General features: G+C 37.9%; 1 protein-coding gene across 1 annotated transcript; it reads right to left on the bottom strand.

Moving 5' to 3' along the window:
- Positions 1–11,564: 11,564 nt before the first annotated feature.
- Positions 11,565–16,784, bottom strand: LOC131330377 (disease resistance protein RPV1-like). The gene is made up of 5 exons (XM_058363926.1): positions 16,198–16,784; positions 13,921–15,022; positions 13,372–13,803; positions 12,370–13,278; positions 11,565–12,275 (listed from the first exon to the last, which is right to left on the bottom strand). Exons 1-5 carry the CDS (start codon positions 16,707–16,709, stop codon positions 11,565–11,567), a joined length of 3,666 nt encoding a protein of 1,221 aa, XP_058219909.1. The 5' UTR covers positions 16,710–16,784.
- Between the last annotated feature and the right edge of the window lie 1,617 nt (positions 16,785–18,401).

Here is an 18,401-nt window from a genome sequence, read left to right as displayed (position 1 = left end):
GCGGGTTGAAACGAGTCACGGGTCAAATATGGGCGGGTCAAATAGTAAACGGGGTGAAATGAATTGGGTCGAATATGGGTTAAGCCAAACCCAAACCCACCCGACCCAACTCGACCCGTGTTTCCTCTTTTTTTATTTATTTTTTCTTTTTTTCCCCCCTCTTCCCCCCTCCTTTCCTTCTCCACTGTCTTCTCCCAATAGGATTGAAACATGTTCACAAATGGGCAAAACCCCGTGGGGTCTTTCGGCTATATAAGTCAATTTTTAATTTTTTTTATATTTGTACGTTCTGTGTCAATTTTTTTTTGGATTATTAGTTCTATTCAAAGAGAAGAATCGAAAAATTTTAAAATTATGGTCCAAACCCACCCGACCCGACCCATTTTACTTCCTTTTCTCCCATTTTTGGAAAATAGGGGAGATCTTTGTATATATACGTGTTGAAGGGAATCAAAATGTAGGTATATACCTAAGCTAAAATATCTGTATACCAATGCCAGTTTTGGGTGCGTTTGGATTAAAAATTGAGTGACTTTTTTTTTCTTTATTTAAATTTTTTTTGTATTTGTTTATTTTGCATCAAACTTTTGTAGTTTATTGATTCGTTTCAATAAGAGGAATCGAAAAAGTAAAAAATTATGATCTAAACTCATGATTTTTTGAATAAAGAAAAAATAAGTACAAAAATAAAATTTTCTTAAAAAAAATTTGAGTTTCGATAAAAAAAAAAAAACTTTTCCGATTCTTCTGAACGAGAAGAATCAATAAGTTAAAAAAATTTAAAGCAAAATTAACAAATATAGAAAAAAATTTAAATAAATACAAAAAAAAAGAAGAAGTCATTTTGATCGTAATTTTTTGAATAAAGATGAAAAAATTAATTCAAAAAAAATAACAAATGCCATTTTTTTTTGAATAAAGACAAAAATTAAGACAATTAACTTATAGCTCTAGGGGTTGGTAAGTCTTGGTCCTTGGAGTTGGAGATAAGAAGTCTTTGAAATGGAGAGAGAGAGAGAGAGAGAGAGAGAGAGAGGATGTAACTCACTGAACCCATTTTCTAGCAAAAAACCGAGCTTCTATTTGCTTTTGTTTTGTCTAGTACATGATGCGTACAGGAGGCGAGAGACTCCTGTGCAAGGATGAGTTTTTTAATCCCAACTTATATTGAATCCATTTTCAACTATATAAATCTATGTAAATATGGGTTCAATTCATTTCAATCCATTATATAATATGAGCGGATTGTATTGGGTTAAAAGTGGGCGGATTTAGACGGGTTAAAAAATATGAGTTAGAATTGCCACCTGTTGGTTTGATTAATTGACTTAGGATTTGACTTTGTTATTAGTGTTTTCTAACAAGCCTCTTATTAGTGTTTTCTAACAAGCCTTACAACAGGAAACCTGGAAACACGAAGAACCATTGCTGAGACAATGGCAAAAATGTTTATTATTTAAGATAAGAGTAATAATGGCATATCTTGATTCACAGATAAATAAAACTCTTACTCAAAATGAACCTCAATAAGCTTACCTTTCAATTTTTTCTTTCATTGCAGGATCTATTTCATCATCTATATCCTCGTCTTCAAACTCATCATCAGGAGCAAATCTGTCATCTTCAGCATCTTATACCTTAAACATTGCACAATCATGATAATGAATTGTAGCAATCATAACACAATGAATCAAGACTATTAAACTCATGTAACATGTAAAAGACGAAAGTAACTTCACAACTATTATGTGTTAATCTTCTCTCTCCTCTTTTTTTTTTTTTAAGCAAGAGGAGACCGAAAACAAAGCAAAGAAATAGGTAAACAGATACAAAAGTAATGCGGTGGTTAGTGGTTAACAATGCAAGCTTTTCTGTTTCCTTAACTATGTAAATCTCAGTGTAACGTTACTTGTTTCAAGGATATATCCTAACCATATTTATGAAGAATCACTTTGGCAATCAAATCGGTAGCCAATTTCTGGTCGATTTGGACAATTTTGCCCCTCGATCCGCCCACGAGCTTAACCGGTTGGGCATAATTGTAACCTCATGCCCTTTCTCTGTAAAACTTGAAACATAAATCAAATCAACCGAGCATAAACCCTTTAAGCGATTCCAAATAACTAACAGAGTACTAAAAATTCTGGACATGATCTCCAACAGTCAGCGTACTCACATAAGATGAATGCCAGATGGACCAGTAAAGGCAGCAACTCTCCGAGCACGTTGCGCCTCACCCCTGTATAGTTCCTTTTCACTTCTTTTTTCACACGACGCGCTTCACGCCTTTCTTCCTTAATTTACAGCACCCTACATACAAAGTGGTTCAACATCAATGACACGAGCAAATCAAGAAAATGAGAAAAACCAAGTACAAATCCAAATTTATCCAAGCACCACACGATAAAAGCCAAGAAAAAAGAACATTCAGTGAGGATGATTCTCATCTGAAATCCTTTTTCGGCCACTGGCCAAAATGATGATCTCGTCCGTTATCAGGGTTTGTGTGTGCGAATGTGTGCGTGTGTGTGAGAGAGGGGGTGTTGCAAATTCATTCGTTGTCAATTTGTCATGTGCAATCTAAGCTAAAACAAGAAAATACCTTCAGCTCTTTCTTTTCCTCCTTTGAGTACTCCTGAACATGTTGCTTCCTCTTCTGCTCATCTTTTCTTAAGGTAGTTGCATCGTTCACCTTTTCAATAGAAGATTTTCTACCGTGAGGTAAGTAGTCCACAGGAAGGTTCTCTTTCCCTTTAATAGATATGATAGGGCTGGGAGCACTCAAGGCTCCCGAGACCTTTTCTGCAGCTAACTTCTTCTTTCTCCTTCCTTCGGGAGCTCCAATCTTCCCAGGGTGCTTAATGGTTATCAAGATTTGAATAAGTCAAAACAATAGTCTCACAATCCAACACTTCAGACTCATCACTACTTTCCTCCACAATGACCGGCCACCTCTTGACCTACATCATCATTTCCGTACTTTTCAACGTATTCCATGCATCGGGAAATAACCTCAACCGCAGTCTCCATTGACTCCGCATTTTCGGGTCCCTCTTTGTTATGCGAGAGGTCTGCAGGAACTTTGTATTGGCCATCGAGCTCCAAGTCTTCCTTCACACGGTGCTTGAGGGCATGATTCAGCTTTTCTGCAAGGGGTTCTTGAATTTCCTCTTCTTCAGCTTCGAAATTATCATACTCATCTTTGCTGTCTGTACCATATTCTTGAAGCTGAAGCTGCAATGACCAATTAAAGGTAAATGACTAAGAAGTTCAATAGAAGGGAGGCAAAGCACAGCAATTGGTCTTGGATGGCTGAAAACAACCAATTAAAGGTAAATGGCTGAAAATAACTTACAACAATGAATGATTGCAGGATATCACTGCCCGAGAAGATCAGATGCAATGTCATTTGAATAATCCAAGGGGTGGACTAATTACTTATATACTAACTCCTCCCTAACCCCCGCTAACAAGCTTATAAAGTGTGGCACAAAAAAATATATATATATATTGAACTCCTGCCAACCTTTTATCTTTTTTCCTTTTATGATTGAGTGTTCGAGTCAACTTATGTGCATTTCCACTAATTTTGGAGTCTCGAAGTTAACCAAAGGACAAGCCGCTAGTGTTCCCAAAGTTTTTTGTTTTTGTTTTGCCATACCTACGAATTTGAGAAATGACAATGTAAGCTTCTTGCTGCCATACAATATTACTCCCACTCAAGGACTCGACCAACCCTTTAGGGTTTTGATCTCTCTTCTACTGAACCACCTGCGTCCACAGCTTAAGGGAATAGAAAGTATAGAACATGATAGAACTGCAGAGATTTTTGACTTGCAAATCACTTTTCTAATAACTTCAAAAGTAAACTAACTGTTAACTATGGATTGGATTAAGTTAACTATCTTTCTATGCAGTGATGGTTGCTTATGCGCACTTTGACTCATCTTGGAGTCCAAAATTTAACGATCGGACAACTAGCCATATTTCCAAAGTATTTTTGCTAGGAACGTCTATGGGTATAGATCCTCTTTCACAAATCGTGCACAGATGGATTTGTGGGGCATTTGAGGGCCCACTCCAGGGCCCTATATAGATGATCTGAGTCATTTACTATTAATTAAAAAATTGTAAGTTGTTTTAAAAACAAATTATTTTAATTAATCGAACAACTCTAAATGCTTAATTCAGTTATCTAATTTTCATTCAAAATAGATAAAAATAGTCAACGACTCAACTTGGAATTTATTTTTGCTTCAGATCATTCGATACTGCCACCTCACATGCCTCTCCTTTGACCTTAGATGGTTCCATTCCCATTAGCCCCCTGTGTCCTCCACGTGGTTCTGACATTAGATTCCTAGTTGTTATTACTGTTTAGTATTTACTCCTATATGCCTAGTGATTTACTGTCACATGGGCAAAAAGGACGTGGATTCTCTTGATCCGGAAAATCAAATAGAAAAATTGTAGTAAATCAGAGCAATTCATGGGACTTGATCATGGAGGAGGGGACAACCAGGCGCAGCTATTCATAGAGACTTTAAATCTCTGGCTGGGTCCTTTAAAGGAGACATGAAACCCATAGGTGCGTGTCGCCCCACCAGAGGCAGAAGAAGACAATAGGCGAATCATGGGTTTCAAATGGGAGCGAGGGGCCATAGGGACGTTCAAACCCGTGCCTAGGGACAGAATCAAGATTTTGTAAACGCGGAGGCCGAACTACAACATTTTGAAATTTCAAGGCTCCGGAATCTTTGTAGTTTGTTTGGTTAGGGTTTTGAGGGAGATTTTTTGGGTAATGAGTGTAGAGAAATAGAAAAAGAAATGAAAAATTACTAATTGAAGGAAAAACTTTTGGGAAACCGCGCGTAGAGAGAAGGATTGAATTCTAGGATCCAAAACGAATACATTCTTAAAGCATTTAAATATCTAAATACTCCAATATCCAATAAAAAATATAATATTTAGGTGCTCTTAATAAACAAAAAAACAAGTAATATTAATACTAAAATTAAAAAACCAAACAGAAACTATGCAAGGGCCATGACCCCCCTATGCCTTAAGCTAGTTCCGTCATTGGGCCGTGTCCACATGAGAGCCAAACCCATAGGAGTAACCCATTGTCATCTTGGTTACCACCCCGAGGATCCGAGGGGCCTGTGGTGACCCAAGTCATCATAGGTTGTGGTGCCCCTAAAGGACACAGTTTTGGGACTGCAAAGGGGTTAAAAAAAGAAGCTGCAAGGCCTTGTTGGGTGGAAAGTCAAGAAAAAAAATTAAGTACTCTAATTTTTAATTCATTTTAACTAGTGTGAAGATTTTATTTTTTTAATTATTTTATTTTAAATGGTCATAATTAATTTTTCACTCTAGAACTCTCGTTAATTAGTTCTAAGAAAGTTGTAGAACCTAATATCTCTTAAGGCTAACTAACAAGAGCCCTAGAGCCAAAAATTAATTATAACCCTTTAAAATAAAATGATCAAAGTAATGAGATCTTCACACCGATTCAAACGAATTGAAAATTGGAGCACTTAAATTTTTAACCACATTTTTTAATATATAAACTGCCTAAAGATGGTTTAAAAATTAATTGCTCTAATTTTCAATCTGTTTGAATCAGTGTGAAGATCTTATTTTTTTTATCATTTTATCTTAAAGGGTCATAATTAAATTTTTGCTATAAGGCTCTTGTTAGTTAGCTCTAAGAGCTATTTGATTTTACGACTCTCTTAGGGCTAACTAACGAAAGTCTTAACGTCAAAAATTAATTATGACACTTTAAAATAAAATGATAAGAAAAATAAAATCTTTGTACCGGTTCAAATGGATTAAAAATTGAAACATTTAATTTTTTTCTCAGCTTTCCACCTAACAGAGCCTTGCAGCCCTTTTTTTTTTTTAAACCCCTTGCAGCCCCAAAATTGTGCTGTTTAGGGGCAGGCACTACAACGCTGTGGTGACTTGGGTCACCACAGGCCCCCTGTGGTATGCATAACTGCTAAACTACTTGTACCATAAATTAACCAGCTAGAATGAAAGTTGAGCGGGCAGTCAGAGGATTCTTTTTTTTGTCTAAGGACCAGTTGCATGATCAAAGAGTAGTCAGGTGGACTTTTTACACTTGGAGCGGGTAGTCGTTCCTACAACTCATTCAGGTCGAGTTGAGATATGAGATTAACCAAATTCTGGAGAGCAGTATTTTTTACATGAAAATGCTAGCAAGCGATTGACAGACCGGAGTGATGATCCATTCGTTGAATGACCAAAAGAAAAAAAAAAAAAAAAACCTGCTATAAAATACCTTGCAGAAATAATATTATTAGTTTCTTCACTAGTAATTCAATGAATTTTGATGCTTTTTACACTGCACAAGGTCATGTGCCCAGTTTGATGCACGTCAGAGCTCAAAGTTTTTCTATTGCCGTGTCGCACATGACTTCAGTCGTCATAGACTATTAAAGAAGTCATTTTATTCATTATGAAGTCTTACAATTGATATTCAACCATATGAGTTCTTCAAAAATTGGAACTCTCTTTTATTTTCAAACGATTTCAAACTGCCAATGCCATCTGGAAGAGCACGTAGTACCGAATAGGCGAATACTTTCTCCATACCATATAACCAATTTGTTTATTTTTGGACAAACTTCACTTAAAAGTAATCCAGTGGTTCGCTCGATGTGCTGATACACTCTTCACATTGGTTTATTAGCATTTAGCACATAACACTTCATACCTTGTAGAAGCACAACGAGTAATGTAACACCAGATGACAATGATTCGGCAAGGGGGGGTGTAACATTCTGTTAGAAAGTTTAACCCTCCCCCGATCCAGAAAGAATCAGAATTGGAAATGGAAACATTCGGAAGGTACACGACTTCAAAAATTCTATATAAAGCTGAACAAAAAAACGAAACACCGAACGCTAGATACACCTCAAAGCTTAAGTAGCAAAATTTCTAGCAAGGACCCTCCATTTGATGGCAAGTAACCTTTTTGAATCAGTCTTCTTGATTGATCAAACAAACGGAAATTCCTCTCCCCCTCCAAATCCAATACAGAGAAGCAGCCAAAGATAATCGCGCGAAACACAGTATGCTCTAGGGACGTCTTAATGCCAAACAAAAATGCTCATGGGACTCCACTTGGCCAGGCCCTTACAGAGACATCATGACATATCCAACTGAGTAGTTTCTCTCCTGCCTTGAACAATTACACTAGAATTGGATATCACTAGATAATGCACATTTCGACTTCAAATTTTGTCCTTGAAAAAACATACAGTAGTAAACAAGGTTTGACAAAATTACAAACTTTCTTATTTTACAATCTTTTATAATGGTACAAATCGTATTTTTTTCTATTTTTCTTCAGAAATAGCAAAATAAAATATATGTTTGAATCTCGTTTCTTGGTTTTTGCAATAAAGCTTCCCCGAGGCACCTAGCAAGAACAACACCATCCTCCAGAGCTGAGCAGCCACCTTGACTGATGTCAGGTGTCATCGGATGAAGGGCATCGCCAGCAACACAAACATTGCGTTTGGAGATATTTCCAAATAAGAGATTCCAGGCCAATCTTAGTTTCAATGGAGAACAGGAGATGCTATCCAATTTAGTCATTTCCACCACTGTTGATGCTTGTTGGGGTAATTGGCTTATCTTGCTCAATACAAACTGCTTCATCTTAGCTGGATTCTCTTGCATTTCTTCATCATCTGGAATCAATCGAACTCCGCTTAGGCCGAAGTCTTAGAAAGAAACCATATGTGCTGGGAGAAGAAGAAAAGAAAGAAAAATGGAACTGAAAAGCAAGATGTTGAAATGTACAATTGTACAAACCCAGCACTAATTCAATGTAAATTGTTCAAAGACAGTACAGAAGCAGAACATTGCTTCTAGTAAAGTATGGGCTCATCTATTACTAATGCATTTCTACCAGCATAGAATTTTGAACGTTTTTCTGTGAACACATTCCAAGCATCCTCAAATTCTTCTTTGGTCAGTGAATCATAAACTACATTGCGCAGTTCTTTTGAAATTGACTTATACGCATCGTAGGTTCTCAACTTTTCTGGCACCTTTTTCAGGATATGTCATATACACCATCGGTGTCGGGTGTTAAGGAATACTTCTTCTATAGCATTCTTCATGGCTGTACATTGGCCTGTAATAATTGCTTTGGGAGCACATCCCTACATGTATGTCATCCAAGTCTTATTAAATAACCACGATAATGACTTGGTATCTTTAATTATGAGAGATGAGCCCACATTTCAATAAAATCGACTGACCATAATGGTTCACACCTACAAATGGAGCAAAAGGCATGTCATACCTGTTTACCAAGTACGTTGTGTCAAACATCACAACATCACCAAACTCTTTATAAGTTGCTCTACTCCTTGCATCAGCTCAGAATACATTCACTAGTCGACCCTCATTGTCCAAATCCATGGCAAAAAAAAAGTTAGAATTGTCGGCTTTCATGTTCAGGAAATAGCTATATGCATCGCCTCAGCATCTCCTTCAACAAGTAATTTACGTTGCTCTTTATCCACATAATTTTGACAATCTTTGGGAAGATATGGAAGGTTCTCAGGCCCCCCCACTTAAATCTGAAGTGAGTCATAAGTCTTGTATATTTTATTTCCGGCTTTATCATTCATTAGGAGCTTTCTTTTCACATGTTCATCAAGGACCCTATAGTTATTGTGAAACCTAGCCTTTCCCAAGCTATTTTCATGATTGTGCTCCAAGGCAACCCTATTTATCTTCCACTTTCCATCCGGGTTTGTAGACAAATTTAGCTGAGCTAGACAGCCACATTTTGTTTGTGGTCGTGGTTTGACTAGATTGTTTAACTCTTCTCCGGAAAAGTTTTATTTAAATCTGGACCGTCCAAAGCCAAAACGGACAACCTAGATCGCGCACCCTAAGTGAATGTCTTATACACAGTTGCTCCATGAATAAGACAATCTCGTAAAGAAGTTGAGCATTAGTGAATCATCATGTTCTAATAGAGCAGAGTCAAGCACAAAAGTCATTTTATTCGGTACAGTTTTTGTAATGATATAGAACCGCATGAGTTCTCCACAAATTGAAACTCTCTTTTATTTCCAAACGATTTCAATCTGTCAATGCTATCTGGAAAACCACATTGTACCGAATACTCTCTCCGTCCCATATTAGCAAAATATTGAAAAAAGATTTGGATAGAAGGGGGAGAGAGAGAGAAAAAAAAAGAATATCTATTTTTGGATGAACTTCACTTACAACTCCTATGGATTGCACGATGTTATGATACAGGGCCCTTTACCTTCATTTATTAGAACGCAACACTTTGTGCTTTGTGAAAGCACAAAGTATAATGTGCTAATTAACAAAGGTGAAGAGATACATCCGTACATCGAGCAAACCATATGGGGTATATGGCTATACGTGAAGTTTGCCCTTTATGTTTCAAAAGTCGTGCTATAGTTCACATTAAATGGAACATGCACTTCTGTACTTGAAATTACGAAACACTTTTGTATGCAAAAATTTGACTTTCTTCGCACCAATTTGAAGGTATGGAAGAAGAAATCCATTTGCTAGCCAATGAAAATGCTACTATTTGGCATGTTAAGCTCCCCAATTTACATTCGTTAAGTCCGCAATTATGCTACACTGGATATTGATATACTTCATTTGCGTTTTAGGTGCCTAAAGCCGGTTGTGATGATTTTCAAGCCAAACAACGAAGGTTAGCACTTGTGGATCTAGCTAGGTGAAGTGAGTGCGGTACGAGGCAAAACGGAAGGCCAACGGCTGCAGAAGACTCAAATCCATCCGGTTGCACCTCAAAAATGTCAAAACAAGTTGGAAATTCAGCCTCCGTTTTTTAATTCAAGCCATGTGTCCGGAAAAGATCTGTCATCCAACCAGACGAGATGCCCATCCAACCGGACGAGCCAAGATTTAAGCCTCGGTTTTACTGTATTTCCCAAGCCATGTGCCGATCCATCCAACTGGACGAGATGGCCATCCTACTGGACAAGGCTCTTATAGTTACTGCACATTTATACAGCACGCATGTGGAGCCCGCTCTGGGTCCTAAAAAAATATAGGAAAAATACTCATAAATTTTAAAATGATCTTCTATGGGACCAAGTAAAAAATCAGGTCCAACGGATTTCGGTAAATACTTTTTCTGAATTCGTAGGGTGATTTTTTACAGAACTTACATAAAAGATTATTTTAAAATTTATGGGTATTTTTCTGTATTTTTGTGGGACTCGGAATGTGCTCCACACGCATGCAGTATAAATGTGCGGTAAGAGTAGACTTTCTGTTTTTGTTTACATTTAGTGTTTTGAAAGGCCAACTTCATAGTGTTAAAATTAAGGGAAAATGACGGCCAATGACGTATTTTAATAATTAATACCCGCCTTCTCAGCATGTTCTTGGCGGATATTAATTATCAAAACACGTCACGGGCCGTCATTTTCCCTAAAATTAAAGTCTTGTTTGTATTTTGTGTTTGGGCTAAAATGATTATGTTTGCAAGTGGGCCATTTAAGTGTGTAATCGGGTCAAGTTTAAGTTATTTTGTAGTTGAGCTACTGGGTAAAGTAAGGCACAAAGTAGTATATCTATATATATGCCTCGTAGAATTCTTTAGAGGAATGAATGAAAAACACTCTCATTGGAAAATTGGAGTGCTTTCCCCATTGCTCTGTTTTCTCCCCAACCAAAAACTCTCGGCAATTAATTCCTTGTTTGGTTCACTAATTCCTCCAATTACCAACAAAAGTTTTAAGGATAATCTCAGCCAACACAGAGAAAGGGCTCTATATGAGCTTTTGGGGTCATCCTAACAATAATAACTTGTCTTGGAACTAGTTTAGGATACTCCAAGGTTAAGCAAAGCAGGAAAAAAGGAGGAACTGATCAAGGAAGGATGGTTTTCAATCACAAGAACACATAGTTCTCTCTCCCGATTCGGCTACGCAAATATAAGTCGTGCCAGTCGGTGATCCGCTATTATCATGCGGCAATATAGCTAGGAATTGCGAGTCCTAATTGTACTTGGATTGATTTGAATGAATATTCTTTAACCAAGTAAAGCCAAGCTATGAAAGGGTAAAATGGATTAAAACCCTCGACCTTTTTCCAACTATTTTATATATACCCCAACTCTTTTGATTTCCTAGTTTTAAAATCCAAAACTTGAATCCTGTTCTTAAATTGTAATAGAAATTGGTAGTAACCGGTAAGACATATACTCTTGCCGCCGTGTAACGATGCTTGGACTTGTCTCCATGTACTCTTGGCAGAAGCAAAATGCAATTATTTAGGGTAACTCTAGTAAATATCATTGATACAAAGTGTACTACCTTTTTTATAATAAGTAATCAATTCATTATGCCCAAACAAAAGCATACAACCTCAAAGGGGCATACCCTAGTAATACTACAAAACATGGCCACCCCAGCCAAAGAGCCCCTGCACTAGACACATATGCTGAAACAGAACTACAGCAGGCACATACAAAGTCTACCACCTAGCTTAGCAAATCAAAACCCAAGATCTTCGACTAAGCGCGAATCAGAAACATAATAATACGACTTCGGCGCCTGCCTTTTTGAAGCCGGACATTCAACGAAATCACTATTGTCATAAGGAGAGGCAGGGATCCAAGGTTGAGGGTACAAACGTCGGCAATACACACAGAGATGTCCATTAACATGCTTGCCGAGTTGGTACAACCTCGTCCTCCCCTCTTGTGCAGAAACATTTCCTCGAATGATATTTTCGAATGTACAGAGGGATACGCTTTCTTCATTGGCTGATTGGGAACTCATCTCTTCTTGTTCTTTATTGTACAGAAGGCGGGCTCCAACCTCCTTTACTTGCACAAATGCACCTCCAAACACTGAAACATCAAGTTCGTCACCAGCTTCCAGTAACTGTTTCCCGAACTTCCAGTAACTTAACCACGTGATATCCTCTCCAGCTTCTCCAACCCCAAAGACCTCTGGGCAATGGATCCAAATCAAACCCTTCGTTTTATTACTTAAGGAAGTATGTGTGTCCTGTTTCCAATAATACTCGGGTGGAGCACCGGACAGCTCATACACAAAACAAACACTCAAGCCTCGTACTCTGGAATCAAGATTCGAAGGCACAGTAAAATTGCACGAGGATCCAAGATTGTTAAAATTGAACCATAGGGGAACCTTGCTACCGGGAAGATAAGCGGAGAATATATATGTTCCATGACATCCCTATACCACAGAAAGGGAATTAAAGCATCACCCTGAGAGAGAGAGAGAGAGAGAGAGAGAGAGAGAGAGAGAGAGAGAGAGAGAGAGAGAGCACCTGGATGGGAAGCGCCTGTTTTTCCTTGCCACACCATGACGATAGCTTTACAATTGCGTTTTCCATGGATTCCAAGTTCGTTAGCCCCAAACTTTTTGTAATCTCAGCTGCTACATTTCCTATGGGTTCTAATTTGAAAATGCCCACGGTCTTACCTTTATGGTCCCATGTGTCAAAATGACAAGTAGTTTTTGGACCGTGAAAGCTTCCAAACGTTACTTCCTCCAGCAGTTTATTACTTCCAAGATACAGTGATCGTACTAGTGGGAGCCCAACAAGTTTCCGGAGCCTTGGACACTCTGCTATGCTAAGTTTCTCGAGCAATGTAAGACCTCTAATGAAATCTGGGAGGCTAGAAACTGGATTAGAACAGATATCTAAAGTCTTCAACGAGCATAGGTTGCTAAGATTTGTGGGAAAAGCATTGTCAGAAAGATTACAGCCCGCAAGACTTAGTTCCGTCAAGGACCATGGTAAAGAAGCCCATGAGATATCTGGACTTCTTCTTGGCTTCAATAGCCAAGACTGAATGAAAGGTCGCATAGCGTTAACCTGCCCGTTGGTAGAGAGAGATTCATTTAAGGCAATTCTATCAGCCTTGAGCACAGTTAGAGACTCCAAATTTCCCACATTTGTTGGCAATTCCTCAAGTTTTGAACAACCAGAGATGACAAGCTTTTCCAAAAGTTTTAGCATACCAATACTTCTCGGAAGCTTCCTCAAATTTCTACAGTCTTTCAAATTCAGCAAAACAAGTCTCTCGAGGCACCCAATGGATTCATGAACCTCAACCAAACTTGCACAATTTTTAAGCATCAATCTCTCAAGATTGGGGATTTTTGAAAAATCGGGAGTTTTGGTAAGTTTAGGGGAATCACTCAGATTGAGGATTTTTAATAGCACTAGAAACTGCAAAATAAGAAAAAGCGGTCATCCAAGCAATCAATATAGTTCAAAAAAAAAAAAATCAAGCATTCAATTCAATTTCCAAGAGTAACATACCTTTGTTCCTTCCCATACATTTTTCAAGCTGCTATAGCGCATGTCAAGAGCAACCAGGCTTTCCAAAGGGAAATCACTAGGTAAGGACTTAAGTGGAAATCCATGCCAACACAACCATTTTAATCCTTTGGGAAGCTTTTCATAGGGTCCATTAATATGTACACGATTGAGCTGCAGAAGCTTTAGTTTGCGCATCCTTCCAAATGCATCAGCTTCCAAAACTAATGGATTTGCATTTTTTGTGGCTTCGAGGTCAGAGGAGAACATGCTGAAACCATATCTTTTCAGTGAACAACCCAAATTTGACAATATGGGCTTCTCGAGGAACTTTTCAAAGCGTCGTTTTCTGCTGGCACCAAAGACTGGACTCACATATTTATCTTCCTTCAACAAACACACATCGAGTTTAAGCCCTTCTACTTTGCTTGTGCCCTGACATAAGAATGAGAAAAAGGGAAAGGGGAGGACGTGTGGTGGGAAGACTGATTAGTAAATAACACCTCAACAAAATCCTTACAAAAACGAATGAAGAGCAAATTTATTTCTTACAGTGTTGTCTCTCAAAATATTAAAGGAATCCTTATGATTCCAAAGGATGCTACGTTTGCCCGGTTCCTTGGGTGACTCTTGGCAAGCAATTTCTCTTGCCATTTCTTGAAGCAAATGATGCATCACTACATTATTACTTTTATCAATTGATATCAGACATCTGTCCATGAGGTTTTGAATCCCAACCACTGTAGAAAACTCGCATCCGTCTAAGATTGTAATTGCAGAATCCTTATTGCTTCCAACAAAAAAACAAGCAAGATAGATAAATAGATTTTTGTCATGGTTATCTTGCAAAGAATCATAGCTTATTCTGAGCTTTTCAAGGATTTCACCTTCGGGAAACGTTTTCAATTTGTCTAATTGACTTTTCCATACATTTAAGCATTGCCCTGATAGGGAAGAGCCAAGAACTTTAAGTGCTAATGGAAGCCCTCCACAGTATTGTACCACTCTTTTTGAGACCTCTTCATATCCATTGTTTGGACAACATTTTCCGAAGGCATGCCAGCTAAAGAGCTCTAAGGATTCCTCATCACCCAAATTTTCAACCCTATGCACCTTAGAGAATTCATTAGCCCTTAGTAACTGCTCACACCTCGTGGTTATGATGATTTTACTCCCTGAAAAAAGCCAATCTTGCATTCCAAGTAGTGCATTTAATTGGTCGAGTCTATCCACATCATCAAGAACTACAAAAACTTTTTTGCAACATATGGCTTCCATAATCTTAGTTGTTCCTTCAGCAATACTGTTTAGTCTTACTTTTCTTCCCTTCAAAATATCTGAATAAATTTGTCTTTGTAGACGAAGTAAGCCATTTTTTCGCTGGGAAATTTCCCTTACATTTTCAAGATAACTGCTGCCTTCGAAACTTGGAGAGTTCAAATTGTACAGAAATTTTGCAATGGTCGTCTTGCCTATTCCACCCATTCCACAAATTGCAACTATGCCAATCTTGGTTGCCCCATCTTCTAACCATAGCTGAATGTTTTTGACTCGTGAATTTATTCCAACCAGGTGGGGGTCAATACCCAAGGTTGTGCAACTTAATTTATCTCCAACAACTTTTATAATTTTCTGGATAAACCTTGCCTCGTGCCTGACAAATTGTGACAAGATGAAAAGTGTGACCCGATAAGAATTCATATAAAAAATATAGCACGAACCAATACACATTTCCACCCTATAACTAAGGAAAATGAGCATGCTGTTGTCAAAACTGAAATAATTAGATAAAAAGTGTTGCACAGCAAGCGGGTTTAAGTCTCACAAGAAACGAGTTCGATTCTCGGAACTGCCGCTTCGCTGTTTTTATTCTCCACTTTTGTTCTACTGGAGTACCTCTTTTTGTTTTTGGAAAATTTAAAAAAAGCCCTTGAATTTGTCACGAATTCTCAAAAAAACCCATGGACTTTTACTAATAAGACACTTGAACTTGTTATTCCGTCAACAATTAGGCTCATGTCGTCCCATTCCATCAATTTGTAACGGATGGAGCCCCTTCTTCTTCTTTTTTGTATTTTTTACTTCCAAAAAATACTTTTTATTATTTATTTTTTTACTAGTAAATAAATATGAAATAATTTTTTTTGTAAAAAAAAATTCCTTTTGTTTTCCTTCCAATACACAATATTACGAAAATCAAATTACTTTATTAAAGATTTTTTATTGAACAAATACAACAGTAATGTATAAGTGATATGCTTCTACATTTGATTAATTAAATCATAACTAAAATAAATCGAGCGAGCTAACTTGATTTTTATTTTTACATTCAAACTACCATTTCACAAGAGATATTAAAGAGATTGGCTATAATTTTAATTGTAAATGAGGCGTCATTCCACTAAAAACATTTTTGAGCATTTGGGGTTTTTTTCAACTTTTTACACTTTTCAAGATAAGTCATTCTCTTCACATATATATCAACTAAAAAGCCCAAAAATCAAAGTTAGCAGAACGGCCCCAAGTTCTTGGATAAGTAAAGTACGATGACTCAATTGAAAATTTTGCTTCAAAAAATGTGAGGAGGATTTGTTTTCTATGAATCAAATTGTGCTAATCATAAAGTATTATAACCGGGGTTTACATTTTAATGTTATTCAAGCAAAAATAACAATGCAATTTTATTTTTTTTTGTATTTGTTTAATTTTTTATTTTGTATGACTTAATTTTAAGTGGGCAATAAAGCATGAGGTTGGGCTAGGGCAACCCAAATATCGGGGCGGACACTGGTCATGCCTAGCTAAAGAAGCAAGGAATGAGGAAATTACCCATCAGCTTGATTTTTCAAGTTCATCCCGGTCACATCTGCAACTTCTCTAAGTGCAGCCCTCCATATTCCTATTTTTTCCTTCAATTCCTCTTTTCGTTCTCCTGTTTCTGGTTTGAGTTTCTCTTCATGTCTTGCAAACGCTTCTTTGAAACTGCTCTGCTTCCTCAAGTCAGATGGATCCACATCATAGAAGACAGGAAGAACTGCATGTCCAGAAGTCCTACGTTTTAGTATCATCACTAGCTCCTCAAGGCACCAAGTCGATATTGCATAGCTCTTTGAGAAGACAATTATCGACATCCTCGACTCTCGGATTGCTTTCTCCAATTCAAACTTGATATCTTCTCCTCTTTCTAATCCATCGTCATCTCTAAAGGTGCGAAATCCGGCATGGACCAAAGCTGTGTAGAGGTGGTCAGAGAAAGCCTTGCGAGTGTCTTTGCCTCTGAAGCTCAAGAACACATGATAAGTAAACCGAGAATTTGAAGAAGAGTCTTCTTGGGATTTCATGGTAGATATTGAACGAAGGTCCAGAAAAGATTAAGGAAGCAAGCACCAGAGAGACCACTGTTCCCCATGCATATATGTATTAGGAGATAGCACCTGAGTCAATAGTCCACTTAAACAAAGTGCTGTAATAGACAAGTCAATAAGTTATACTAGTTTACACTAGTTTACTGAGCACGAAATCATCCCTCTCCAAAACACAACTTTGACGCGGCCTAGGCCCCACGTCAGCTTTAAGCCAAAAAAGAAAAAAACAAATGCTGAAATTTTGAATCCCCACCCCACAAAAAAACAAATTAATCTGGAGTGGAGCAGAGAGAGAGAAGAGGAGGAGGAGGTCGACGAACTCATTGCCCCGCGACAGTGGCGACCACCAGCCACACCTCCAGAAATCTCTCTCAAAATTTCAGGAAGCAAGCTCCATCGAGACCACTACTCTCTATTAAGGCACCATGCATATATGTGTAGGAGATGCCACTTTGAGTCAAGAGTCCACTTGAGTCAAGAGTCCACTTGAGTCAAGAGTCCACCACTCTCTACTATCCACTTGTTATAAAGAATGTGAATAATACATACCTTTGTTCGTCACCATTGGAATATTGAACCAAATTGATGAGACATCTCACCTCACTGGTCTCTCTTGAGTCCGATTTTGTTTACCTTCACTAAATAAATGAGGGTGGACAATACCCTTTCTCTAATTGGTTCTTACCAACTTGGAGGTCCTATTAAGTTTAACCATGGTTAGTATTAAAAGCCTAAAATCGTGGGAGTAATATGGCATCACGCATGTTATGGGGAAATTATCCGCTGCTACGTTGCAAGAGTAACAAAGGCATAGCTCATCACTGCATAGAATGTTTGATGATTCACCCAGTCTGGTGGCGAAATAATTGAACATTACCCTCTCTCCAATTGTTTAGTTTGTGTTTTTCATGGCCATACAAGACAGAAGATCGAGCATTAGATGAGTATTTTTGTTTTACGTACCATGTAATATTAAAACAAATAACTGTGTTTAATAAAATTCTTTTGCTGTTAAAAAAAATTGCTTACCATGTAAGATTAAAGAGAATAAATTCTTTACACCGCCGGTGTAAATATTTGTTTTCTCCAAATCAATTGCATTGCGACACGTGTAAAAATAGTGGTCCTAATTAATAAAATATGGCGACGTGGCGCAATGCAATTGATTTGGAGGAAATAAATGTTTACACCGGCAGTGTAAAGAATTTATTCTCAAGATTAAAACAATTAATTGCCTGTGCTTAGTAACTCTCTTTTTTTGCTGTTAAGAAATTTGCTTTTATTAATAACTCTGAACATACACACTTCTCCACTCTCATATAAAGCAATCAAGTGTGGGCACGCTGCCCCCCGGAAATTCTGCTCGTGAAATCGGGTGCGGCCTTTTTTGTTTGGAAGAGCGCGGCGAAACGCTTCGATTCAGAGTCGCCACTCGGGTTTTAGCGGTGAGAGCACCCAAGGAACCGAACTCGAAAACGTTTGCCACGTTTGTCTGATTTTGAAAAGGCGTAGACTGGTCCGTCGTCACCTTCGATATCTGAGGTTCGGGAGCCAGGTTACGAGAGGGGAAGGGTTTTATGGCACCCCTCTCGCCCAATCCGGAGATCGGTCTCTACTCGGGCATTTTATAAAAACGTTTGCATTTTTCTCTCATTTGATCATTTTTTA

The sequence above is a fragment of the Rhododendron vialii genome, chromosome 6a (assembly GCF_030253575.1).
Source record: "Rhododendron vialii isolate Sample 1 chromosome 6a, ASM3025357v1".
Taxonomy (NCBI): Eukaryota; Viridiplantae; Streptophyta; class Magnoliopsida; order Ericales; family Ericaceae; genus Rhododendron; species Rhododendron vialii.
The sequence above is the reverse complement of the archived record's forward strand: the minus strand, read 5'-3'. Positions and strand labels throughout refer to the sequence as shown.